Source organism: Castor canadensis, chromosome X (genome assembly GCF_047511655.1).
Source record: "Castor canadensis chromosome X, mCasCan1.hap1v2, whole genome shotgun sequence".
Lineage (NCBI taxonomy): Eukaryota > Metazoa > Chordata > Mammalia > Rodentia > Castoridae > Castor > Castor canadensis.
Genome location: NC_133405.1, coordinates 14699021 through 14726362, shown reverse-complemented (window position 1 = coordinate 14726362; position 27342 = coordinate 14699021). Strand labels below are relative to the sequence as shown.

At 36.8% G+C, this 27342-nt stretch overlaps 1 protein-coding gene across 9 annotated transcripts in view; it reads right to left on the bottom strand.

Annotated features, from left to right (window-relative positions):
• The window catches only part of Mcf2 (MCF.2 cell line derived transforming sequence), a 104612-nt gene that overhangs the window by 21307 nt on the left and 55963 nt on the right, over nt 1–27342 (bottom strand). For 6 of the 9 annotated variants that reach the window (XM_074062689.1, XM_074062688.1, XM_074062686.1 and 3 more), the window contains 14 exons: nt 23426–23545; nt 22396–22512; nt 20496–20645; nt 17928–18061; nt 17520–17634; nt 14390–14509; nt 12539–12730; nt 11345–11536; nt 9755–9926; nt 5847–5884; nt 2848–2936; nt 1351–1417; nt 383–498; nt 212–281 (listed from right to left, as the gene is read on the bottom strand). In XM_074062689.1, the coding sequence (XP_073918790.1) occupies nt 212–281; nt 383–498; nt 1351–1417; nt 2848–2936; nt 5847–5884; nt 9755–9926; nt 11345–11536; nt 12539–12730; nt 14390–14509; nt 17520–17634; nt 17928–18061; nt 20496–20645; nt 22396–22512; nt 23426–23545 (1692 nt within the window). The remainder of the gene's footprint in view (nt 1–211; nt 282–382; nt 499–1350; nt 1418–2847; nt 2937–5846; nt 5885–9754; nt 9927–11344; nt 11537–12538; nt 12731–14389; nt 14510–17519; nt 17635–17927; nt 18062–20495; nt 20646–22395; nt 22513–23425; nt 23546–27342) is intronic. The other 3 variants (XM_074062690.1, XM_074062687.1, XM_074062692.1) reach the window with 1 other exon arrangement.

Sequence of the window (27342 nt, the reverse complement as noted above, 5' to 3'; positions counted from 1 at the left end):
TACAATGCATGCTCTGGAAGGCACATCACATCAACATCTGCAATAAAACTTGGTTTGGCATTAAGTATGCTATGCGCTAGCATTGATATCCCTTCTCCAAAACAGAAAGACATTTTTAAAAATAAGCATACCTCTAAATCTATTCTTTTTGAGTGAGTTCCTATTTTGGCAACCCATATTGATATAATTAAAAAATAATAATTTGACTAACCCTTTCCAGGAAACAAGGTCCCACTCTTTCTGGAGCATCAGAACAATTTTCCAGGCTGCTCATGAAAATGCTGTGAAATTTTCAGAAAAACAATATTTATGTAAAATAAAATAAGTTAGTCAATAGCCCTTTTAAAAATATCATGAAAAATTCAATTTGGAAGTTACATACTTGTTATGGAATTCATATATTTCTGCCATATTTCCAAAGAGGATATCCTTTTTGTTTCTCAGGAGAGGTGGCATAAGGTCAAACATCTCTGGATTATCCATCTCTGCTCTATAGCCCTACACAAAAATAAATACATTTATGTATTTTTAAATATTTACATTAACATTTGACTGGGCCACCAAAATATAGGTAAAGCAGAATACATAAGGGATTTGTGGGTGACGTTGTTTGAATTTTAACATTCAAATCTCCTAGTTACCAAAGTTATCTATGACTTTTTTTTTTTTTTGAAGGCAAGACGGGGAAGACAAGTTTTTCAAAATATGCAGCATAATGAAACCCACCAAACACTGAAAAAGGGACTATAATAGAGGGGATGAATTTGTTCAAAGTATACTGTATACATGTATGGAATTATCACAATGAAACTCCTCATATGATTAATGTATACTAATTCAAAAGATAGTAAAACTACTTTTCAAAAAACAATAAGATGGCAGCTCTTTGGCTTTCAAAATTCTTGCAGTGCTGCAAATGATACCAAATCTGAAAATTACAGTACAGGTCATCAACTCCTCCCTGAATTGGCAACAAGTGTTTAGGCTTTTTCAGACCAAATTAATATTGTGCCATTTATGTCAAATGAGTATTTTTATCCCATTCTCAGTTCTTTGCATCACGATCTCCAAATAGCACCCTGAGAATATTTGTAACAATCCACTGTGTTCCTAAGAGAACAGCTTCTCTCTTCTGTAATAAATTCTGAATCAACCCTTCCCACCACTAAGCGATTCTGTAACTATATGCACTTAAACAACATGCAGCCTCAAACAAAAGGAGAAATATTCACTGCTGTCATGTGACAACCAAGGACGAGACAGAAATAGAAAACTGCCTCAAACGTTTTCTAATGAATACAGTAAGGGACCACTTAGGAAAATGGGAAAAATACAATTTGAGTTATTTACCAACAAAACAGTAAACAGCTCTCGAACATAGACCCTCTCTGTCTGTATCAGCTCATTTAGGACATGGCTAAAATGAAAAGATCATTAATTATCAGTTATTCTTCTATTCAAGAATTGTATTATACTGTTTCAATTATTATCATTATAAATTACAGCTAAGGTAAAAATAGCTAACACATAGGAACTATCAATAGTTTCAGTTTTAGCATCAAAATACGAAACTAATTTTGTGGTTGTTAGAATAAGTACCATCTATAAGACTCTAAAATATGTTTGAAACAAAGGGGGTTGTTCAGGGGTTATTGTTAAATTTAAAAATATTTCTTAATCATTATGATTAAAAATCAATTTACTAAAAACTCATAAAATCTATTTCTAAGCATCTGAGGCTTTTATTTTTTGGAATAGCACAGTTTCTGAGCTTAGTACTCTCTCTTTTTCAAAAAAAAATAAAGATATTATCGTTTTCAGCACCATTTTCCCATTCCCAGTAATTTTCTGAATTTTTCTAAGGCATGCAATAGACTTATTATACTGAGCTTCCTGTGTGTAGATCATACTTAAGTCTCTTCAGGAAGTTTGTACAGTGTCTCTATAAAATTAAATATATTTTCTTTTCAATGTGATTTCCAACCAATATTATATTTAAAATTCACTTCCCTCCCCCCAATATAAGTAACCTATTTAATTTAACTTCTTCCTTTGGCCCTGTTTTGTTCTTGCTTGCTTGCTCTTTTTTTCTTATGGTTTTAAAACATTTAACATTTAATAGTCTTTGAAAACATATCTCCATGCAACATGCTACAAACTATAACTCTGTGATATGAAATTTAAAGATGCATATTCTTAAGTCTACAATGTTAATATCACACTGTAAAATTTAGCAAAACAATGATTATTATTCATATCTATTAAACAGCATCAATATAATCCTTTGTAGTTTTTGGTGAACTGTTTCATTAATTTTCACTTCTTTTTAAAAAGAAGAGACAATGTAGTCAAAGGGTACAAACTTTCACTTTCTAAGTTCAATCAGTTCTGGGAATCTGATGTACAACATGGTGACTATAGGTAATAATGCTGCACTGTACACTGGAAATTTGCTTAGAAAGTAGATCTTAGACATTTCGTATCCTCACCATAGAAAAGGAAACTACATTAGGTGATAGATATTTTAACTAACTTGATTATGGTAATCACTTCACAATATATACAAAATCAAAGCATCACATTGTATATTTTATATACAATTTTATTTGTCAAATGTATAAAGCTGAAAAAGCACTTTTGTTTTCCTTTCTAATCTATAAATGAAAGATGAAAATTCTGCAAAAGTCTAGTTTATTTTCCTCAAATCATGTAAACAGACCATAGCTTGGTCAGGCCTACATCCAGGTCCTCTGGCCTAACCACATATGCCTTAAGCATTGAACCAGACCTTCCTCCCTCCTACAGAGAGATGTGTATGTAAGTTTATGGTAAAAAACAAAAAAATACTTCTTTAAAATATCCAAGCTATTGTCGTTGTTCAAACTGGAAGGTTGACCAGAACTTCTGTTCTCCCGACAATCATGCGACCCTTCAGTCTGAAAAAAATGAAAATAAAACTTAAATTAGCTCCATGTAGCTATAATTGTTCATCGAGGACGTAAAGAGCAAATTAAGTTCACTCTAGGTCCTAATCTGTAGATAAGCTCAAAAATAACAGTTTTTTTTCAAAAATAACTTTGATATGTACTTTGAGATATAAGATACCAATTGTGATTTATTTTGTACATTTTCATTTGTTTGGCACTTTGGAGAAATGAAGTTAAATCATATAAAGTTGATTTTCCACATAACTAAAGTTTATTCATAGAAGAACCAAAACAGTTCTTTAGCCTTACTGATATTTTTTTGGTGGCACTGGAGTTTGAACTCAGGGCCTCACGCTTGCTAGGCAGGCACTGTACCACATGAGCCAGCCCTTTTACATGTTGGGTATTTTCAAGATAGGGTCTCACAAACTATTTCCCCAGGCTGACTTCAAATCGTGATCCTGATTATTGCCCCTTAAGTAGCTAGGATTAAAGGGGTGAGCCAATGGTGCCCTGCTAATCATAATGATTTTTGATGGAAGCCCTTCTAGAAAATATTACATGCATCCTCGAATTCTTTAATCAAGGAGATATAACATAATTGATCCTTTTAATAATGACTCAGTGGTATCACCACAAACTTGAGTATTATAAAATCTAATGATGCATTCCGGGGCAGATCTGTTTATTCTTTCTCAAAATGGCTGTAACTTGTATATCTCTTACATGATATCTATGATGGCTAACTGCTCTTCAGAAGCATTTGAAACATACTGCTGGGTAGTTGAGCTTGCCAAAAACCTGACCTCCCAGTAAAGGTAACATTGCTTTGTGACAAGTAGAATTCAAAATGAAGTATAGGGTTTATTGATTTATCAGCTAAATAGTATTTCCAATGTGACCTACATATCACAAATACTTATGGAAAAGAATAAACATTTATTACAACTTTCTATATATGAGGCAGGCATGATCTTAGGTGCTTAATAGGCAGCATTATATCCAATCTTCACAGCAATTTCAAAAGCTATGGCATCTTCTTTGAAGATGGGCAAATTGAAGCTCACAGTGGTTTAGTAACATGGTCAGTAATAAACGATGAGATAGTCACTCCCAGGTGGCAAAGTCCTTGGTTTGGCACTTTTATCACATTCTGTCTTGCAGGGTGTGTGTTGATTTGTTACGACTGGCAAATGTATCAACCATTAGCATTTTAATATTATAGCTAAGACTAAAAACACTGCATATTCCACTTATCAGGTATCTACATGTCATTTAGCCCTAATAGGGCTCTAAAACACAGGTGTGGAAAGACTTAAAACACACATTAATACTTCTAAAAATATAAGGCTTGTTAGCCAGACATGGTGGCACATGCCTATAATCCCAGCACTTGGGAGACTGAAGCAGGAGGATCACAAGTTTGAGGCCAGCCTGGGCTACATAGTGAGATCCTGTCTCAAAAAAAAAAAAACAAAAGAAAAGGAAAAACAATCTAAGGACAGTTAAAATTGATTTGAATCAGAAGAACTAGGTGTTCACTAGGTGGACACCTCACCAAGAAAAAGTACACAGCCATAGCCTCATAATTTTCGTGGGGGATATGGAACTGAATAAATCCATGTATAGGAATAGTAAGGTGCCTTGAGTTGAAGCTAGAATTGAAAGACATGTTAAGACTATGGAATTTGGCATTCACCTCATTTCCTTGAACCAGAAGTCGTGGCTGTACATGATAATGAGGCCTTATATATCAATATAGACCACTCACTAGCCTGCTAATATGATAATGAAAAACTCAGAACACTCCCATATGCCATGCATCATTCCAAGTGCTTCATAAATATTAGATTATTTTATTTTTACACTGTCTTCATGATGTGGGTGTTCTATTATTATTTCCCCTTCATAAACAAGGAGATTAAGACCCAGAGAATTTACCCAAGGTTATACAGTAAGTGATGGAAGAGGCAATAAAAGCCAGACAGTTTAGTTACAATTTGTACCACTATGCTCTACTGTACTGCTTCTTGGAAATATGTTCTTGTCTTTATTTACTATTAGGAACACACAAAGAAAATACAGGGTCTTGCAGGTATGGGACTACTGTCTGCTGATTGAGAAGAAAGGAGTCTTGGACAGCAGTCCTCTAGACTTATCTTCTGAGGGGACTTCCAGAACCCCAAGAGGGTGCCCAAAACCATGGACAGTAGTGAACCTTCTGTGTACTAAGATATTTCCCATACATTTGTACCTATGACAAAGTTCAGTTCATAAATTGGGCACAGTTAGAGATTAACAACAGTAACTCAAAATAAAATGGAACAATTATAACTACATATTATAACAAAGTTATGTGAATGTGCTCTCTCACACTCTCTCTCTCTCTCTCTCTCTCTCTCATTCTGGAATTTTTTATCAATATTTTTGGCCCATAGGTAACTGAAACTGTGGAAAGTGAAACCAAAGATGGTGGGGCAGCGCTACTGTATATATCAAGAAACAAATGGATGTCTTTTCAGCACAGAGCTAGCCTCTGCATGGTTCATGAGAACTTGGTCTCTCTCCCTGCTTCATACTTGCGAGGTGGGAATCAACTGTTCATGAAAGAAAGCTCCTTCTCTGGAAATGTGTGATATTATTGGAGTTTACAGAGGTGGGGGATGAAGAAAAGCTGGAACTTATATGCAGTGCTCTACAGAAATGATTCTGAACTTGAGCCAAGACTTGGAAAAACTATTTACACATCTGGGCCTATGCCAGTACTGCAATTAGACAACAATGCAACAGTAGGTTTTCTTTTAGATGAAATAGGCTTTCAAACATTGGTCTATTAAATGAAACATATGGTTTAAGCCCACATACCAATTCTGCAACTATAGCAATAAAGCCAAGTTTGAATTAATTAATGATATTTACTTTTAAGTTGCTCTGATTTTGTCTCCAAGTCTTCTTCCCTGGAAGAGAAATTTGAAAGAATTTCAAACCAGAATTAAAATCACTCTTCTAATGAAAGCACAGCATATTTATTAAATAATTAAAGAGTTAATATTCCAACATGTTTATTAGTATTGTTAAATCATACTACAGAAGACAATGATTATTTAGAATTAGCTAAACAATTTTAACTTTTTGCTGAATATGATTTTGCTACATACTCACCCATTCTCTCACTCATCAAACATTCACTTACTTGCCAAGCTCGTAGTTAGGTATTAGTGCTCACAATTATTTGCAGATTTAGTGTTCATTCTGACACATAAACATACAATCAGATTGGAGCTTGTTGAATAACTGGATCAAAGATTTGTTTTAAAAACTCCAAGTTTAACCTAGTAATTAGAGCATCCAATATTTATTTGATACTTACTACATCTTGAACACTGGTCTAGGCCCTATGAATGCACTTTCTTTTTTGATCCCCAAATCCAGTGGAAGAGGTAGGTAATGACTGCTATCCCCCATTTTATACATAAGGAACTAAGGTTAATATCTTGGTCAAGTAGAGGTGGTATTTAAATCCATATAATCAACTGTCAAAGTACATATTTTTAACCACCACATAAAGCATTTCCAAAGCATACTAAAATGTTCAAAAAACTCTTCGTCAAAATCCAAAGCTTTAATCTTTATTTTTAAAAATATGTTCAGTTTACACAAGGTGAGCCCCTGTATAGTTAATCAAGGAGTCTAATGTTCCCAAAAAGTCAAGTGTGCAAGGCTATCACTCATATTGGCTTTATGGGTCCTCTCTCTTCTTCAAAAGAAAGCATACTTTTTGTCCTTCTTGGCATGATCCAATATCAGGCACACACAGGGAAAGGATGTGATGCTATCTATACTCCATATTCTCTAGACTGCATATTTCACTTTAATTTTTTAAACTATATGTCTGCAGATGTATGTATGAACTTTGTATTTATAGAACCATATATAAGTCTAATATATATATATATATATTAGACCACATAAAATCAGTTTCTCAAAAAATACTGATGTGTACCACTTTATAGAACCCTAATAGATAGAGATTCAAACTTATTTCTGAAGGTAACTTAAGGAATAATTATTAGTTTTACTAACTAATTCTTTGCAAACACATTAAAAGATTTAAAAGGAATAAATACATGACCTTGCGGCCTACAACTCTTTCTGAAAAGCAAGGTAGGTGTATTCATTTGTTCAACAATGTAAATACATACAACATGACTGAGTACCTAAACAATATGCCAGGTTCTGTGTCTGGGGAATGTACAAGATGAATTGCACAAAGACCCTGGCTTTGCAGGGCTTCCAGTCTAGCAGATGAGACAGCCAAGTATACGAAAGCTGAGAAGAAACAAGGAGGCTTGTTATCATGCAGTGTGAACACCTATGTGAACTGAGCTGCAGGGGAGGAAGACACAGGAGAGTGCCCTTTAAGAATTTCAAATGAGGAAAATTGCAAACATAGGTCTGAAGCTTAGGAGAAAGATCTGGACTAGAGATTCAAGCCACATTTTACATTTTACATTTTGTCCCTGACTGGCAATATCCTTTTATAACTCTCATCTGTAGTCAATGTCAATTTAACAAATATTTACTATGCCCTGCTAGTTGCCAGGCACTGAGCTAAGTGAAGGATTGTACTTGATGCAAAGAAAAAAAATAAGCAAAAAAAAGTTTGATTCATTTTTATAAAAAAATAACACATGCTTTGATTTGGTTGAATCCTATATACTTGGTTTAAGGTCTTAAAATTTTATCTGGAGTGGATCATTATAATTCCCAGTACTCACTGAGCAATGGAGTAAAATGAACAAGGTTTGTAGCATACATAATGCTTTGGTTTCATTCACAAACCATGATGGATAATGCATAAAATCATTTATTCATCCATGCCATTTATTCATTAAGCTGCCTTCATCCTCATAAATATATTAGGCAGTCTTAAATTGAAGTAAACCCAAATTTCTCCCAACAAACACTAGTTGAATTGTGAATGGCATGAGTCTTTAAAAATGAAAGAAAGCCTGGTTGACTTTAACATTACTTTTTATTTTCTTTTTTTGAGCATATTTATGAAAGATACTGAGTTTTTGAAGCATAGTCTACTTTTTACATAGTCATTGTCCAAAATAAGTTCAATGCTGAGAAAGACTAACAGATGATGGCTATGAAAAAAGCAGGGGGAAAGTTACTTGCAGGCAGAGCTCAAGAATAAACTGCTGCTGTTTTTAGATGCCAAACTGGTTTTTTACATGTTCATAAACTCAGAAGATGTATTGATGATAATAAAGAAGGGTACCTTGTGAAAAAAAGTTTACATGCTTGAAAGAGTATCCAACTCCCACTGCAGAAAGAAAGTGCAATGCCATTAAATAAGAATATCAGAAAGAAAAAGCCTGAAACAATACAAAACAAGTTTTTCTTTGAATGATTACTGGCTTGAGGAGGTCTTAGACAGTATGCTAATGACTCTGTTCTTCACCCCAAGGCGCACTACTTCAGGAAAAGGTAAACTTTTAGGAAATACCAAGAAAGAAGCCATAGCCAGAAAGAGAGGACAGTGTAGTTTACTGAGTATTTCTTACAGTCTGCAAATGCTTTTTTTTTCCTTTGTCCTCACCAACTCCTTGAAGTTGGCAGGTACAACTGTCCTACTTTTTAGGCAAGGAAACTGAAGCTATGATAGGTTAAGTGAACTATCCAAGGTCACATAGCCAATGGAGTCCAAAATCTAACTGGAGTTTGTGTTCTACTTAGGAATATCAATTTATCCTATCTTTAGTATCAAGCTGTTGGATTTTATACCTTTATTGCTTTTTGTTGTTGCTCTTTTTAATTTTTTTTCAATATCTTTGCTATTTCCAGTATCTCTGATATCTTCAATACACTCAACATTATTTATTTAAGGCATTGTTAATAGTTTTGAGTGTATTTGTACATTTCATAAATACTGCCTATGTAGCTTTCATCATTTTAACCTAACTACCTGGTTTCATCACCTCTTTTTAATTTGATCCATGCTGCGATGAGCTGTATGTGTATGCTTGTTGCTCCTGACTCAAGTCTTCTCTGATTTCAATACAGTTCCCTATAGTACTGAAGTATCTGATTCTATTTAGGTCAGAGAGACTGGATTTAGTCCCATGTTCACCCATTCCACTAACTTAGGGCCCCAAAGACCAAATTACTCTCCCTGAAGAGGGCCCAAGGGTGGCTCAAGAAAAGCCTTGCAGTAATAGACCCATCTTATTTTCAGAGTAGTTCAACACCATTACAAGGATGATTATCTTTCTGGCAGAATTAGGAAGGAAGTAGATATCACACAATTAAAATGGACTACAGAGATTAAAACTAGAAAATGGGATCTAAACCAGGAAATTACCAACAAAATTATTCTATTTACCTGCATGTATTTAGAAAAGGCAAACCATCCTATTATCTAAGCTGCTTATATACCAGAAGCATGTAAAAACTAAGTAATAGTTTACTAATGTAGTATACACATGAATGTATATATTAGTTTCATATGCTTTCCTTTACCTGCTGAATAAGAGTATAAATGTTTGATGCTGATAAAATTTTCACACTCATTTCTCAGACTAGAACACTCAATCTTGAGATGTCCATCGCCTTGCACGATTCTGTGTTACCACCATGTTTTATGACAACACAGTAGTCTCAAACTGAGTCCTGCCTTGTACAATAACATTTAAACATGATGTTACAAGAAAATTTCAATTTGTTAGGATTGAAGAAAGAATTCAGTATGCCCATCAAGTGTAGCAAAATAAACATCAGCAAGACAAGAAGAGATAGGGAAGGTGAACGAAAGAGTTTACCATGTTTGGGTGAAAAAAGCATTGTTCCAGGTCCCATCAAAGTTTCTGGTGCTGGTACCACAAACTCCATTGGCCTCTCATGCTTATCTGTCAGGTTCCTGAAACCAGCCTGCTGGGTCTCAAATATACTGCGAATATTTTCAAGCTTGAGTTGTACAGTCTGCATTTGAATCTGTAGGTTGCATAAGAATTCTATGAAATGTTTCCTAAAATGGGTCATAACAATCCCTGTTACATTGCTCTGACTCAGACAATCAAAACATTAATTTAGCCAGGTGTTGGTGGCTCACGCCTGTAATCCTAGCTACTCAGGAGGCAGAGATCAGGAGGATCACCATTCGAAGCCAGCCAGGGCAAATAGTTCGCAAGACCCTATTTTGAAAAAGCCCTTCACAAAAAAGGGCTCGTAGAGTGGCTCAAGCAGTAAGAGCACCTGGCTTTCAAGCGTGACGCCCTGAGTTCAAACCCCAACCATCAAAAAAATTTTAGAGTTAAAAATATAAGTGGAAGAAATTTAGGAAACTAACAGAAGTCAGATTAATGTATTCTCTTCACATGGATATAAAACCATCTCAATGAAAAACAAGCTGAGAAGAAAAGTATCAAGCAGTCATGGAACTGGTTGGTGTCTGCACACACTGATTTGCCCTCATTGGCTGGAAGGGAGAGTTGCTGGAAAAGACATCATATTACTCTTTCTTCTTTAGCATAAGAAAGTCACTAAGTTATACAAACAATCTGATGGACCACACTGTCGTAGTGCTTTGTTACATTTTAGCCTGCAGGACATTCTCTTTCTAGTTCTCTATGCTGTAATGGCTCTTCAGAGCCACGAATGGATAATACATCTGCCCCTCCTAGCTGCTTTGAGGCAGCTAGAGTTAAGCTTGATTGCTTCCAGAGAATCACTTAGTTATTGCCTCAACCATGTTCCCGATTTTCAGGGGCATCCTCTAGGAGTTGCAGCTAAGTGTGCATTTAGGTACTGTGCCAACCGTACCTATACATTTACCAACACGTAGTATCACAAGCGCTGTTATCTATAATTAAGAGGAGTCCTTCCTGTCATCTCCAAGGAACAGTATTGAACCAATCCATACCTCTCCACCCTGCTTAAACCAACTTCTGCTTCTGCCGTTTTCCCTGAGAAAACCCAGATCCTTCCTTTATCCCTCATTCACAAACAGAGTAAGAAAGCAAGGTTTGTGTCCACAGAGCATCTGTGGGTGGCCACCTCAGCACAAAGGAAAGGTGTTTGAGGTGAAATGTACTTGCCATGAGCCCAACATTATAGCTTTGGGCCTTTCTTCAAGGATACACAGGAAAATATTTGTGGGAGCTCTTAGTATGTTTAAAGAGTTTTAAAATAATAGAGTCAGAACTCAAAAAGGAAATTACTCTTCATTACATAGCAAGCTTATACACCTTTGGATTTGTTGATGCTTCACAGTGACACTATTATGGTCCCCAACCCTCAAAGACTAGGCATGTGCAGACTGCCATAAAGTTAGCTGTGAGACAGTAAAACTCTTACACTATTGTAATTTAACAGTTTTTTAATTTGTTTATTTGAAAAGAAGTGCCTCTTACCTTGAGTTCAGGAGATAAAAGCATATCAAATTCACACTGTAGGGTTTCGCTGTCATAATGTATAAAGGGCAGAGCCATTTCAAGAAAATTTTCAATGTTTTGAAGTGCTTTCTGAGCACCTTCTTGAGACTGAAACTTGTCTCCTTCTTGATTAGCTAGAAGACATTCCCCTTCATCACAGCACTGTAGAGCCTGGTAAGAGAATTAAGGGAAAAACATGTGAATGAATAAAGACAAAACAGGTTTTCCATTAAAAGACAGGTCATCAGCCCTCATTTCTATCACTCAGAATGGCTTTCACAGCTGTTAAAAAAAAGATCTGGGTTCCTACCCCAGAAAGTGTGATTCAGGAATTCTGTGCTGTCAGCCAGACATCTGTGCTTTTCCAGGGCTCCACAGGTATTGCTGTTCTACATCCAAGGTTGGGAAGCACTGCATTTATTTCCTAACAAGTAATTTAATCTGCAGCAGGAGTCTGACCATTTTCTCCACACTAACACTTTAGCTGCATGTTATTCTCAAATCAATAGCTGAAATATGAATCTCCTAGCAAAATATAACGTGTAATATCAATGCTTAGTGATTTCCAAAGACAAGAATAAAGGTTTTCTTACTAGAAAAGGAGATGTGCAGATTAAAATGTTTATGTTCAGATATGAAACCTGTAACTGATACTCCTATTTTATTTTCTATTGCCAAGACCAGATCTGTAGGGTAGCCTTTCAATTCATTACCGAATCAGAAAAGGGGTCAGATTAACAAGCCATGGAGGACTATTTTCCAAACAAACACTGTTTAATTTTCAGTGTTGTGCTATGAAATGTGGAAGGAATTTCAGGCTTCAGGAAAATGCCGACAGGCTTTTAAAAGTGTTCCGAGTGCAAAGGATCACCAGTTGAGGCTTCAAAGATACTCTCAAAATGGAAAGGGTGTGATCACCACCATGATCGCAATATTCAAAACCGAGTAAACTTGGAACTGTACTGAATCTGCCATGAATATTGCATAGGTAGATGTATTGAAAGCCATACTCAAGCTCAGATCATAAGACCTCTTACAAATTTAAATCCCAAGCTCTACCAGACCCTGACCTGTTGTAGCATAAAGGCTAAGGGCAAAGTACCTTAGGCTGAGAGGACCCAGGGAAGAAATTTACACTCTTTTTCAGAAATGGATCATTTCCCATCACACTACCTGCTGCAGGAATTTATGCATTTTGAAGATCCTGCCGAGCTGTATCCGTTTTGCTTTGATCTCATTAACCAAAATATCAGAAAGGTAACGTAGCTCATTGCATCTCTGGCAGATTAAATCAAGAGCATAGTGGTGATTTGCCGCAAGCCTGTGACCATGCAATATCACATACCGGGCTTTTGTTAATAGGTCCTGGTTTTAAGAAAGAAAGAAAGAAAATAATGACTATATGATCTCTGTTCATATAGAGGGAAAAAGGACAATAATTAAAAAGTGAATTGCTTGAACAGGAGAGATACATGACAAAAACCATGATTTGATATTATATCCCTGCAAGCTGAAAAAAGTTTACAGTTACAGTTAACTACCTACAGTAGTGATATCATCCATCAGAAGCTTATGCATTTCTGGTCACAGATACTGAAAATTAGCCATCCCATCCCACTAAGAATGTCCACGATTTTCACTTCTCCAGGTATGGAGGACACATTTTAAAAAGAACTACACATATAAACTGAAGTATATCCCAGTCAAATGAAAGCTAACATAATTCATATCATCCCAGCCTTGGATATTTCATTCCATTCATCATTCACCTGAATACTTTTAAAATACCTAAAGTGAACACCAAAAAGGACCTTAGTGGCCTTACCTCCACTCTGTTAATTACTGACTCTCCCAGTACAGTGAATGAAACACAGCAGGAGCTCAAGAACACTTATGAAAGCAAAATAAAGGCCTGTGAATGTTGGCACATGCCTAGAATCCCAGCTACTCAGGAGGAAGAGGTAGGAGGATAGTGAGTGGTTTGAGGCCAGAGCAAGCAATGTTAGTGCAAGACCCTATCTGAAAAACAAACTAAAAGCCAAAGGACTGGGGCCATTGCTCAAGTGGTAGAGTGCTTGCCTAGCAAGCACAAGACCCTGAATTCAATCCTCAAGACTGAAGGGAAAAAAATCAAAATAAAACAAACTGAAGCCCAGATGAGGAAATGACTAGCCTATCTAGCTACTGGGAAAGCCACGCTTAAAATGAGGATCTGCCTTGTAACGAGTGTGAGTTGCAGTTTTACAAGGTGAAAAAGTTCTGCAGATTCAGAATAATGTGAATATGCTCAACACTACTGAACTGACACTTAAAAATGGTTAAGAGGACAAAATTCTATATTATACATTTTACAACACAATCAAAGATGAAAACCTGTATTAAAAATAAAGCTCCCTAGTTTAAAGCCAGTTTACTTTCTCTTCCTACTGTACCAGTGTCTACATTGGGTTTGACTGCATATAGTGGTCATTTAAGGAATTGTGCTCTTATATGTTTCCATCATTTCCAGGCACCAAATATCATTCTTCTATTTATTTATTTGCTTATTATTTATTTATTGTGGTACTGGGGTTTGGACTCAGGGCCTCATACTTACTAGGATGGTGCTCTACCACTTGAGCCATAACACCCAAGCCTTTTTTTTTTTCCTCAGGTAGGGTCTCTCATATTTGCCCAGGGCTGGCCTCAGATCATGATCATCCTACCTGTGACCTCTCCTGTAGGTGGGGTGACAGGTGCATGCCAACACACCCAGCTTATTGATTGAGATGGGGTTTTGCTAACTTTTTGTCTGGACTGGCCTCAAACCTCGTTCCTCCTGATTTCTACCTCCTGAGTAGCTGAGATTATAGACATGAGCCACCAGGTTCAAATATCATTATTTTTTTTGGCAATACTGGGGTATGAACTTAGGGTCTCCTGCTTGCTAAGCAGGCACTCTATTACTTGAGCCATGCCTCCATCCCCTTCAAATATCAGCAGCATCGAAAATGCAATCAGTAAACATCTAAAATGGAATCTTACCTGAGACTTTTCATCTAACTTTTCCAGTTGTTTTATTTTTTGTTTTACTTGACCTATATTCCCTGTTATATCACCCAACTGCGCTTGTTGATTTAATAAACATTCAACTTGAGTCACAAGCTAAAAAACAGGAAATAAAGATTTTAAAAACATACAAATAATTAAGCATTTTCCCTTAACAGTGATCAACAAGAATGTTGATATGGAACAAAATTACACATATGGAAAATATATTCAGTTATTTTATTCACAGAAAGATATAATCTGTTAAAATGTAACTTTCCGGATATTGATGTAGACTTGTGATTCTACACAAGATCACTACGTACATGTGCACTCATACATATGTGTACATGTATTTGCATATGACTACATACAAATATGTATATTCCAGCTTTGTGATGAATGGTCTGGAAGAAAACACACTCTGGTACCATGAGCACACCTGGCACCCAGACACCTTCAACTTTAATACATTCCCTAGAAAAGAAACCAAGTTTCCTGAGGAAAATGGCCACTTCCAAGGTAGAAAAGGTACAAGATGAGACTTGAATATCTCTTCATGTCAGAAAGTAAGGAAGTCAGTTTTTTTAAAGGTTGGAACAAGTTACAAGGATAGAATAGCCAGTTTGAAACACCAAAGGAATTAAGAACAGCGATCAATTATATACATGAAAAATTTAGAAACTTAGGAATCAAATAAAGAAATGAGAAGGGAAAGCTCAGGTTTCAACAGGATGCTTACTATGGACGGGTAAATGTTAGAAAATCATCATTTTGCAAGCACCCCAGTAAAGATTGGTTCAGGAAAGAAGCATCAATTGATGCTAAATCTCTGGACAATTGTCACGAGGAGCAAGATATCTTAACCTTCCTCTCCACATAATTTCTATAATTTACAAGGAGGGAAGGGTGAGTAATGTCACAGTGAGGAAATTCAACAACACTCCGGCTGATTGATCAAAATTCATATCAACAATGGGGACAGGTGGGCATCATTCACCTCCAGATGTCACACCCTGAGAAGGTCATGCCAATTTGGTGGCTTTCTAGTTGATCATACATGTCTACGGCCATACCACCTTGAACATACCCGATCTCGTCTAGTTGATCATACACAGACTAAATCTATGAGAAGATGTCAGACAAACTCAAAATGAAGTTTTATTTTACAAAGGACTGTATAACTCATTGCACCTGTTATCAGATGTGCTTGTACCTGTGTCTGGGTTGTGTACTATCTTTCTATCTTTCCTTTTAATAAACTTTCTTAGTCTCTAAAAAAATGTAAAAAGGACTGTATTCTCTGAACTAAAATGATGCTGCTGCTGCTACTAATGGAACATGAATGTAAAAGGGAGACTGCCAGCAGTGGGGAAAGCAGTGGGAAAGGGGAAGGGGAAAAGAGAGAGTAGGGGGAGGTGAAGAGGATCAAAATAGGTTTTTTATATATATACACACACATATACATATATGAATACAGCATAATGAAAGTAATGAAACACTGCTTGAAAAAGGAAGATGAGAGGAAAGAAATATAATGGAGGAGTGAATTTATTCAAAGTACACAGTATGCATATATGGAATTATCACAATAAACCCCCTTGTACTATTAGTGTATGCTAACTTTCAGTGGGGGGGGCTGGTGATAGCCAAGCATAAGGCCAAGTTCACCCAAAGGACTGTATTCTTCAAAATGATGCTAATCATAAAAGACAAAGGCTGTGAAAACGTTCTAGATTCAAGGAGACTGAAGGGACGTGACAACTTAGATTTGATCCTGTATTGAAAGAAAAAGAAGAAAGGACATTATTGGATCAATTGACAGACCAGGAATACTGATGGCAGGTAATATAAAAGCATTGCAGTGGTGTTAAATGTGCTGAAGTTGATTAACCCTAGTGTGTTATATAAGAAAATATTCTTATTATTAGAAAAAACTAAAGTATTTAGAGGAAAGGCACAATCACTTATACAAACTTACTCTCAAATGGGCCAGAAAAAATAATTGTTGCCAAAAAATATTATTTGTATATATGAGAAAAGGAGTAGAAATAATAAAGCAAATGGGGCAAAATATTATCAATCAGTTACTCTAGAAGAAGGTAAATAGGTATTTCTACTTTTTTTTATTTTTTGAGACTGTAGCCCAGGTTGGCCTTGAACTCACAATTTTGTGGGTATTGGGCTGGGGAGGGAAGAGGCACAAATAATGGAAGGAACAAGAGTATTTTAAACTATTCTTTCTTTAAGAAGGGTTCATGGCATTTCAAAAGTTCTCTGAATCAAAGAACTGGCTGGTAGTAACTGGGCCCTGTGTTTAGAAAGCAGTGCCCCACGTACTTAAGTCTTCTAGAACAAATAAAGTACTATGCAAGTAATTCATTCATGGGCAGAAAACAAGCTAGGCACAGGCAAGAGAGAAGAGAATTGATTTTCCCTGGTGGCCAGCCAAGTCCTGTTCTTGTAGCATCATGGACAGGACTGCAACACAAATAGCAGATGGACTGTCCAGGAGATCCACCTGGAATATACCTTCATTCTTTTGAATAATGTATAACTAAACATAATCTAATTTCATCTGTTGAGCTTTTTATAGATCCAAAAAAATGTGTGTTAGAGCATGCCATTGACATAGGCACATGGTATTTAAAAACCAAGAAGGAAGAGAGTATTATTTCCCTGGAAAGCTATCGTATAGCCTGAAAATAACTGTGAATGACAAACCTCAAGGTAGCAAGCAACTTTGTCCCTGTTATACCCACTGGCACCTTGGTACTTTCTAGTAAGAAGTAGAAGAAAAGTCTTGAAGTTTTAGTGGACACTTTCTTCATTCTAAGTCAAGCCCCACTTATACTTGTCTCCTTTTTTCTCTATACAGGTTTGTAAATGGGCATCTTATAAGACTGTATTTCTGATGCTCAAGAGTCAGAACCTCTGGCACAACGAAAAGAAATGAATAAAGAAAAGCTTTAAGCTGGATGTGGTGGTTCATGGTTATAATCCAAGCACTTGGGAGACTGAGGCAGAAAGATCATGAGTTCAAGGCTAGCCTGGGACATATAATGAGACCCAGTCTCAAAAACCAAAAGCTAACAGATAATAAAGAAAAGAAATGCTTTTAACTGACCTCTTGAAAATCTTGCTCAAACCTCCATAGTTGGACATACTGCTCCATCTTTAACTGGTGTTTTTCCCAAAATCCATCAAAAGCTGTTTCCATATCACGCACTTGAGTCAGCAATCTTAACAAAGAAAAGTCAAACAATTCTTTAAAAACAACCACCCGTGTTTCAGGTATGTAGCTAAATGTGAACATTAAGAATTACAGGCACAGTCATGGTGTGTGACACTTGGTTCAGGTAGATACAATCAGTGTTCACACAAGCTCATTCTGCAAGCAAACTCATATCTGCAGGACAATCCTGGGAAGACATTCTCAGACGTCAGAGGTCCAGAAATACTTTACATCAAAGACATACATTTCCTTTTTGAAAATAGAAATTAAGTAACTCTAAAGCAGCAAGGGAGTACTCACTTATTAACAGTTTGCCAGTCACCACTTATTTGCTGATGATGGTCAAGACGTGAGCTGACAGCACCTTCAGGGGCAGGCATCTCCAGACTCGTTAGCAGAACTCTGCCTTCTTTGGTTACAGCTGTAATATCATTCTGTACAAAGGCACAACACCAGTCATTAGCAATCTGACCTGAGTGAACTAAAGCGAAGGGAATATACAGCTATGGCACAAAAGATGGAAATAGGACTTCTAGAATGACCTTTGTTTTCAGAGAACCCACAAGCTGAAAGAATCCAAGAGACCTCTGCCATACAGTAAAATATTGCAATCACTGTCTTATAAATCCTTACAATCACAAGTATCACCTGCTATTTCTAGCCATCTTTTCTTACTAACAGCAAATTCCAATTTATTCCATTCTATACTGCTAATATTTTAATGTGTTCAAATAAGGCAGTAGTAGCACAATAAACACCACCACACTAGAAAGCATACAGTTACAAATAATGGTTAATGCATATTAAGAAATAACTACATACCTTTCCTACTAATCTTTTTTTGGGGGGGTTGTACTAGTGTTTGAACTCAGGGCTTTGTGCTTACAAGGCAGGCGCTCTACTGCTTACACCATCCCTCCACCCCTTTTTGTTCTGGTTATTTTGGAGATACAGTCTCACTTTTTGCTCAGGCCAGCCTGCACCATGATCCTCTTATGTATGCTTCCTTGCATAGCTGGGATGACAGGTGCAAACCACCATGCCCAGTTTTTTCTGTTGAAATGGGGTCTCACATACATTTTTGCCTGGGCTGACCTGGAACCACAATTCCTCCAATCTCAACCTTTCACATAGCTGGGGTGAGAGATGACAGGTGTATGCCACAGCACCCAGCTATTGGTTGAGATGGGGTCTAATGTACTTTTTGCCTGAGCTGGCCTTGAACCGCAATCCTTCCAATCTCATCCTCCCAAGTAGCTAGGATTAGAGGCATGAGCCCAGCTCTTTCTTACTAACTACTTAATTGTTAATTGACCACTCCCTGCCTTGCATCTTACTTTATTTCACATTTCGCTTTAATTAACACCATGGTGCTTATGTCCTTGTTCAGAAGAACTAACACTTGGAGAATGGTGGAAAACATAGACCATCTTTAGACATCTTAGAGTGAGAGATTTAGACTTCCTTAGAAGAACAAAGGGTCCTCAAAAATTGCAAGCAAAAGTTTAGCAGAAGGAGCTGGTATGGCGGTGTGTAGCTCAGTGGCAGAGTGTGCGCTTAGCATATGTGAGGCCCTATGTTTAATCTCCAGCACCAAAAAAAAGAGCAAATATTTATAAAGCACCAACTATGTGCTAAAAACTGTTATATGCATACTTACTTGATCTCATTCCATCATCACAACAACTGTACACAACACACACATGCGTTCATCATCACCACCACCATAATCATACACCTCATTGTATGTGCAAGGAAACCAAAATACACAGGAGGCCAAGTAAATTGCCTGACATCACACACTGTGAGAAACAAGAAGAGCTTTCTTTCCTTGAGCAGAATTTTGCTTTCAGATTGTGATTTAAACATTCCCAGTTTCTCTCCTCTTCTTAACTGAGACCTGTCACCCCACATAGAGCTCAAACCTGCCAGTGTATCCAGCATGCCTATTATCACATGACGGAGATGAGTCTACTCAGATCCCTGGTACTTGTTCAAATTGCTCATAAACTTTTTGACAAGTGACTCTAAAAGTTCTTTTTGTTGTTGTTGTTCATTTATTCACATGTGCATACATTGTTTAGGTCATTTCTCCCCCCTGCCCCCCTCCCCACCCCTCAGTTCCAGGCAGGTCCTGTTCTGCCCTTATCACTAATTTTGTTAAAGAAAAGACATAAGCATAATAAGGAAGACAAAGCATTTTTGCTGGTTGAGTTAAGGATAGCTATATGGAGAGATAACTACTCTAAGTTTTTGATCATTGTGCTCCCAAATCCATCACAACCTAATGCTCTAGACAGAACTGAAGAGAATGAAATCAATTTGTCACCCCTGGCATACTCTAGAAAACATCAAGTGTGAGACTGTATAGAAAAGAGAGCTTGCAATAAACTGAGTGATGCTGGCTGTGGTCCCAATACTACTTCATGGTAGAGATAAGACTAGAAACCAGGCTCCCTGACTCTTCATCAAGTGCTCCTTCTTCATGTCACACTCTACCTGTGACAAAGTTCAAATAGAACATCTGTCCAACTGTTGACTCTTATCCTTGCTTTCCAAATGAGAGGGCCTTTCCACAAGAAGAATGCATGGTTAAAAAATGACTATAGGTTACTTATTCTGGAACATTTATAAGATACTGTATTTTCAAATGAACAAGTCAAGATAACGTGCCATTTACAAAGAGGACACTTAAGAGTTAACATATCCAGACCATTCTTCTCTTATATATTTTTATAATTTTTATATAATATATAAATATCTTTTAACTTCCCATATGTAACAATCAGTGTGAAATGAACATATCAAGGGCCTTTCTGGTGCAAGAATAGCCATGCAAAACTTGCTTGCCTGCTCTATCAGACATACCTTCAACAGATGATACTTTTCAGTGTGCAGTGCTAAAATTTCCTCTATTGAAGGAATATCATCTGGCAGCTCTGTCTCAGCCAGTTCAGTTCCAAAGGACTGCAACATCTGAGCCATTTCTTTTACTGTGAGGGCAAAATTTTCTATAGCCTGCAAAAAGCCAATTAATCTTTTATGGAATCTCTGCCAACATACCAAAACCTACATTAATCATTGTATTGGTTGGTATTTGGATTTCACAGCCAACATATATGCTATGAATTCTCTTCTGCTAAGGAAGCTTGACATTACCCTTAGCAATCAACTCTCACTGTGCACCTAAGCCTCTAAGAGACTAAAAGCAAGGTTAAAGGTTTTGTTTTTGTTGTTTGTGGTTCTGGGATTTGAACTGAGGGACACAGGTGTTCACAGCTTGAGCCATGCCTCCGGACCTTTTTGGTCTGGTTATATTGGAGATAAGGTCTGGGATGACAGCCATGTGCCACCACACCCAGTGATTTTCCATCAAGATGGGCTCTCACAAATGTTTTTTGCTCAGGCTGGTCTGAAACCATGATCCTCCTGATCTCAGCCTCCCAAGTAGCTAGGATTACAGGCATGAGCCACAGACAACCTGGCTTAAAGGTCTTCTTGAATGTCCTTTGTTTCTAAATTTCTAGACTTATTCTTTAGACAGTCATGAAAGCTGTTTCTTAAAGATACCATGTACTGAGTAATTTTTTTATGCCCTTGGACACCACAGTGTTTTCCTTATTTTATTAAACTCTGCAATTGGTAAAATTGCTTGATAATAAGTTTCCTTCTGAAGAGAGGTGAGAACACCAAAGCCACTTTATATCTGTTTATTATCATTTATGAACAGCCTTAGTATTCTAAACAAGATGATGGTCTAAGGTACTGGAGAATAAGTTGTCACAATAATTCATTGCTAATACTGCCAAACATCTAAAGGTGTCATCCCAAAGGCTCTGTTAACCTAAAATGGCAAGTAAGGTTGTGTTATTTTGTTTTCAAAATCAATTGCTCACAGACAGAAAGATGGAGGAAAGGTAAAAAACATCTGTTTAGCATGCATCTCAAGGTACCTGCTCTTTATTTAGGCTTCATAGGTTGTTAAAGGCTAGATATTACTAATTTTGACAATAGACCTGTTCATGAATGAGTGAACTGTTGAATGAATTGTTACATAAAGTGTTGAATGAAGAATGGAAATGAGGAAAATGCAACCCTCATTTGGTGAAACATCATTATTTTCTTCAGAAGTCTTCCCATATCTCTGGGAAGTCAAAATACTTAAATCACAGACTCCCATCTGAGAGGCACATGGCCCTTACCTCTTTGTAAGCTTCTACAAGACAAGGACTCTTTACCACAAATCTAATTGCCTTGGGAGCCTCACTAGGATGATAAGCTTAATGGGATCACTTGCACTTATTGAGGACTTGGCATATGCTAGGCAGTGAACAAAACATTTTATGTTTGGCTCTAATTTCATCATCCCAAGGTCTCTAGAAGGTAAGATATTATTATTCCCATTTTACAGTTGGAAAAACTAAGACTCAGAGAGGTTGTGTGTATTGCCCAAGATCATCCAGCTAAAATCAGTAGTTCCAGGGTTTAACACCACCCCTTTGTGTCTTCAAGTTACTACATGGCCATGGGAAAGGATGAGCACAATACAACTCCTTATTCCCTAGGCCTCTCCTTCAATTGCCATCCTCAGTGACTCTTCATCGTTTCTAGATATTTCCTATGAAAGAAAATCAAAATGTTGAATTATGTATATTTGAAAAGTAGGAGCCCCAAAAATCTGGTTTTCCCAAATAGGAAAAATTTCTAGAACTAGATTTAAAGACTAATATGAACTATAGGCTCTACAGTAAGGGCAAAAGCAACATACATTTCTGAAGATGATCCATTCACTGTGGCAGTACTGCAAGGTGCCGCCTAACTCAGGGGTTAATTGCTTGTCATCAATGTATGCCAGCAAATCACTAACTGAGCTCAGCATAACAACCTATATAAATAAGCAAGAAAGATACTGTTAACTGCCCTTCATGACATCCCTCCATTAAACTGTAAAATGAACTTTAGCATACATTTAGAAGCAAGTTTTCGTGTATAAATGGTCCTAACAGGTCTCTCCAGCACATGCCCCCCAACGCATGGAGGTATTACCTTCTTCAGGTAATAACAATTTTTATTTACGAAACATTTCTCTGTAAAGAAAAATTAACCTGCATAGAAACAAAAACACCTAATTCTCCTCCATCTAAAAGTTTTCATTGTTAATGGCCAATCTTATGAAAAAATGTTTACAACAAAGTGAAAGAACTTTGTATAGTAAGTTATTAACTTATAAAAAAGGAGAGATCTTTCCAAAAATGTCAAAATTTATGAGCACTCTATTCCTGACAGTAAACACATATAAAAATATCTTTTCAAAATAAAGAGCATAGTACTATGAACTAGCTCAGGATGTGAGTTCATGAAAGTTCAGATGCATAAAACATTCATGTTTACTAAAAATAAAAGTCCCAACTATACACACACACACAGAGGTATATATATTATATATATATACACACACACATATATATATATACACATATGCACACATATATATACACATATACACACATATATATGTATATATATACACACATATATATGTATATATATATATATATACACACATATATAACATATAACATACAGATTTTTCAAAAGAAATTGTTTTGTTAAAAATTACGTGACCTCTTCCTTTTTTTAACAGAAGCAGAAGTCTCTAGAGCATTTAAAATTTACATTTTTGGAAGACACATTATATTTTATTTCGAATGTTACATAGGCACATTTAAAACATAAACAGCATGGCACAATGTCTTCATGAGAATTAAATGGACAGAACATTTAACCAGTACTCTTACTGGTAATTTGAGCATGAAATCCTCCTGACTAAATCGAAATCCAATGTCTGTGAAAGTTCGTTGAAGAAAACTGGTAGGACGTAAAACCAAAACTAAGTGCAAATTCCCAGGGAAAGAAGCCTGTAAGAGAAAGAACAAAAGAAAGAAAGAAAATTGTCAAAACAAGAACTCAACTGGGCATGTATCAGAAAAATGTAACCGAAGGAAACAAATTTTAAAGTCATAAAAGTCAGCTAAAGGTCAACACTTAAAAAATGGATATTGATAAAATCTAAAAACATGGAAACAGAAATAAAAATAATGCAAGGTTATCAGGTCAGATCCTTGCAATGTTCCTGATATGGAATTTTCTCACACTAGACAAGTAGACCCAAGTTATAAAAAATTAGACTGCCAAACTTCATTTTGAAATTAGTTTTATTTTTTACTTTTTGTTTTTTAATTGACATAAAATCTGCATTTATTTATGGAGTGTAGTATTATAATTTGATATACATAAACAATGTATAATGATCAAATTAAAGGAATTAGCAATTCTATGTCCTCAAATATTAACTCTTTCCTTCTAGTTGTTTGGAAATGTCTACTTAATTATCACAGATTATAATTACCCTACTATGTTACAGGACGTCAGAACTAATTCCCCTTCTCTAACTGTACTTAGGCACCTTCCACACTCTCTCTATCCTCTTTTCCCCTTCCCCTTCCTAGCCTCTAATGACCTTTATTCTACTTCCTACTTCTATGTGATCAACTCTTTGCAGCTTCCCCCAATGAGTGAGAATATGCAGTATTGTTCTTTCTTGTGCCTCACGTGTCACTTAATAAAATGGCCTATAGTTCCATCTATGTTGCCAAAAATGACAAGATTACATTCTTCTTAGTAGCTGAGAAATACCCCACTATGTATATATACCAAGTCAAGTCAAGTTTGTTTATTCTTTTTTTTATTCATATGTGCATACAATGTTTGGGTCATTTCTCCCCCCTTCCCCCACCCCCTCCCTTAACCCCCCACCCCCTCCCTCTCCCCTTCACCCCCTCGATACCCGGCAGAAACTATTCTGCCCTTATCTCTAATTTTGTTGAAGAGAGAGTATAAGCAGTAATAGGAAGGAACAGGGTTTTTGCTAGTTGAGATAAGGATAGCTATACAGGGAGTTGACTCGCATTGATTTCCTGGGCATGTGTGTTACCTTCTAGATTAATTCTTCTCGAACTAACCTTTTCTCTGGTTCCTGGTCCCCTTCTCCTATTGGCCTCAGTTGCTTTAAAGTATCTGCTTTAGTTTCTGTGTGTTGAGGGCAACAAATGCTATCTAGTTTTTTAGGTGTCTCACCTATCCTCATACCTCCCTTGTGTGCTCTCGCTTTATTATGTGATCAAAGTCCAATACCCTTGTTGTGTTTGCCCTTGATCTAATGTCCGCATATGAGGGAGAACATACGATTTTTGGTCTTTTGGGCCAGGCTAACCTCACTCAGAATAATGTTCTCCGATTCCATCCATTTACTCGCGAATGATAACATTTCGTTCTTCTTCATGGCTGCATAAAATTCCATTGTGTATACATAACACATTTTCTTGATCCATTCGTCAGTAGTGGGGCATCTTGGCTGTTTCCATAACTTGGCTGTTGTGAATAGTGCTGCAATAAACATGGGTGTGCAGGTGCCTCTGGAGTAACCTGTGTCACAGTCTTTTGGGTATATCCCCAAGAGTGGTATTGCTGGATCATATGGTAGAGCAATGTTTAGCTTTTTAAGTAGCCTCCAAATTTTTTTCCAGAGTGGTTGTACTAGTTTACATTCCCACCAACAGCGTAAGAGGGTTCCTTTTTCCCACATCCTCACCAACACCTGTTGTTGGTGGTGTTGCTGATGATGGCTATTCTAACAGGGGTGAGGTAGAATCTTAGTGTGGTTTTAATTTGCATTTCCTTTATTGCTAGAGATGGTGAGCATTTTTTCATGTGTTTTTTGGCCATTTGAATTTCTTCTTTTGAGAAAGTTCTGTTTAGTTCACTTGCCCATTTCTTTGCTGTTTTTGAACTTAAGTTGCATTTATTCCTACAAAAACAAATTGTCTTAGGAGACAATTTCCTAAGCTAGCCCTGAAAGCCAAAAGGAGCTGAAATAGTGTGTATCTACACTAAACAATGAAAGAAAACTATATTATTGAATCATAGTTTTATTTTCAACCAAGGATTTTCTTTTTATTTTTATTACTCCATGTGTCTAAATGAAAGGTTATAAAACACTGTTAGGCACTGAAATGCACATATTAGAAAGATGAAGTTCCTACCCAACTTGGAAGAAAATGACAGTCCACTGATTCAAAGTCCATTGGTAATCAGTAACTCTATATTATGGTAAATTAGTAAGTGAAATCCATGAGTTAAAATAATATACAAGGAGAAGTGTGAGCACAAAGTCTACCAGACATAGGAAAGTCAAAATGGTCTGGATGCATAAAGAGGAATTAACTTAATCAGAATGTCATGCTACTTCACCAATGTTTCCCTAGCTACTAGAACAATGTCCACACATAGTAGGCAGCCAAAAGTAATTGCTACATGGAAGAATTCCAAAGACAAAGAATGGGAATACTGTGGAAAATTAGTGCAAAAAGGAAATAGCATGGCCCAATATTGATAAACCACCATGTATTAAATGTCTACACCATGTCAAGTAATTTTGACTGTTGGCGTTTTCATAGACAGTGGCTATTTAGGGAGGTGTCTATTAAGTGACCCCTTACCCCACATTGGTGTTGACCATCTTCTTAAAATGCAGGTTCCACATTTTTGCCTCTAGAGTAAGGGATCGATTTGGGGTGTGCTGGTTGAGAAGCAGGGCCTAGGGTGCCCCAGATGCTGGGCAAGGTCAATCCAAATGAACTAAAACTCTTAAAAATCTGCCTACTGAAGAGTTTAGGGAAAAGGCAGACCATTGTTGCCAAAAGCAATCCTGCAGTCTCCATTCTGCCTAACCCTCCAAACCTCTCTGTGCTCACAGGTGATAAAACCTTGATTTGCAGCTAAGTCTGTGCCCTTATTCACTAAACTACCCTACTTCTTTTGTTAATAGCATATATTAATTGTAAAAAGTGAGGGGTTTCCTTGTGATATTTCCATACATGCCATGTATGTACTTCGATAATATTTGCCCCCTGCTACCTCACCTCTTACAGAGGTCCCAGTCAAGAAAGCTAGAGGACAATGATGCTGCAGGGACTAAGAGAGATGGTGTTGCACCATTTTTGAAAGAAAGAGTTCACTGAAGTTCACCAGTTCTTTGCAACTCTTTTGTTTCTTTTTCTTCTCTTCAAGGGATGCAAATTTTAAACCTAATTGTTTTTGTTTTTTAAAAGAATCTACAGCATGATTCTAGTCTTCTTACATTCCCTCTCTGCATCCGTGCATCCATTCACTCATCTTTCTTTACCTTTGTGTGCAGCAATGCTGTGAGATCTTGAAGGTTTTCCCAGAAGTAAAGGGAATCTCTGAAGTTTTGAGCAGCAAAATAATATGGTCATGTTTTCATTTTATTTTATTTTTAAAATTGCCTTGAAGTTCTGGGGATTGAACCCAGGGCCCTAAGCAAATGCCCTACCACTGAGCTATATCCCCAGCCCCTTCTGATTTGCATTTTAGAACAAACACATATGCTTTGCTAATGGAGTGGATTGGATAAGAGTAGAAGCAGTCAGGATGAACTAGGAGGTTTGTACAGTAATACAAGCCAGGGATTCTGAACCAGAGCATTAGTTGCAGAATAAGGGCAAACTTTAGGAGGAACAATTAGTAAAACATGAGGGAATGTGCTTGTTAAGAAAGGAGGGACTAAGCTGGGCACTGATGGCTGATCCCTGTAAACCTAGCTATTTGGGAGGCTGAGATTGGGAGGATCACGGTT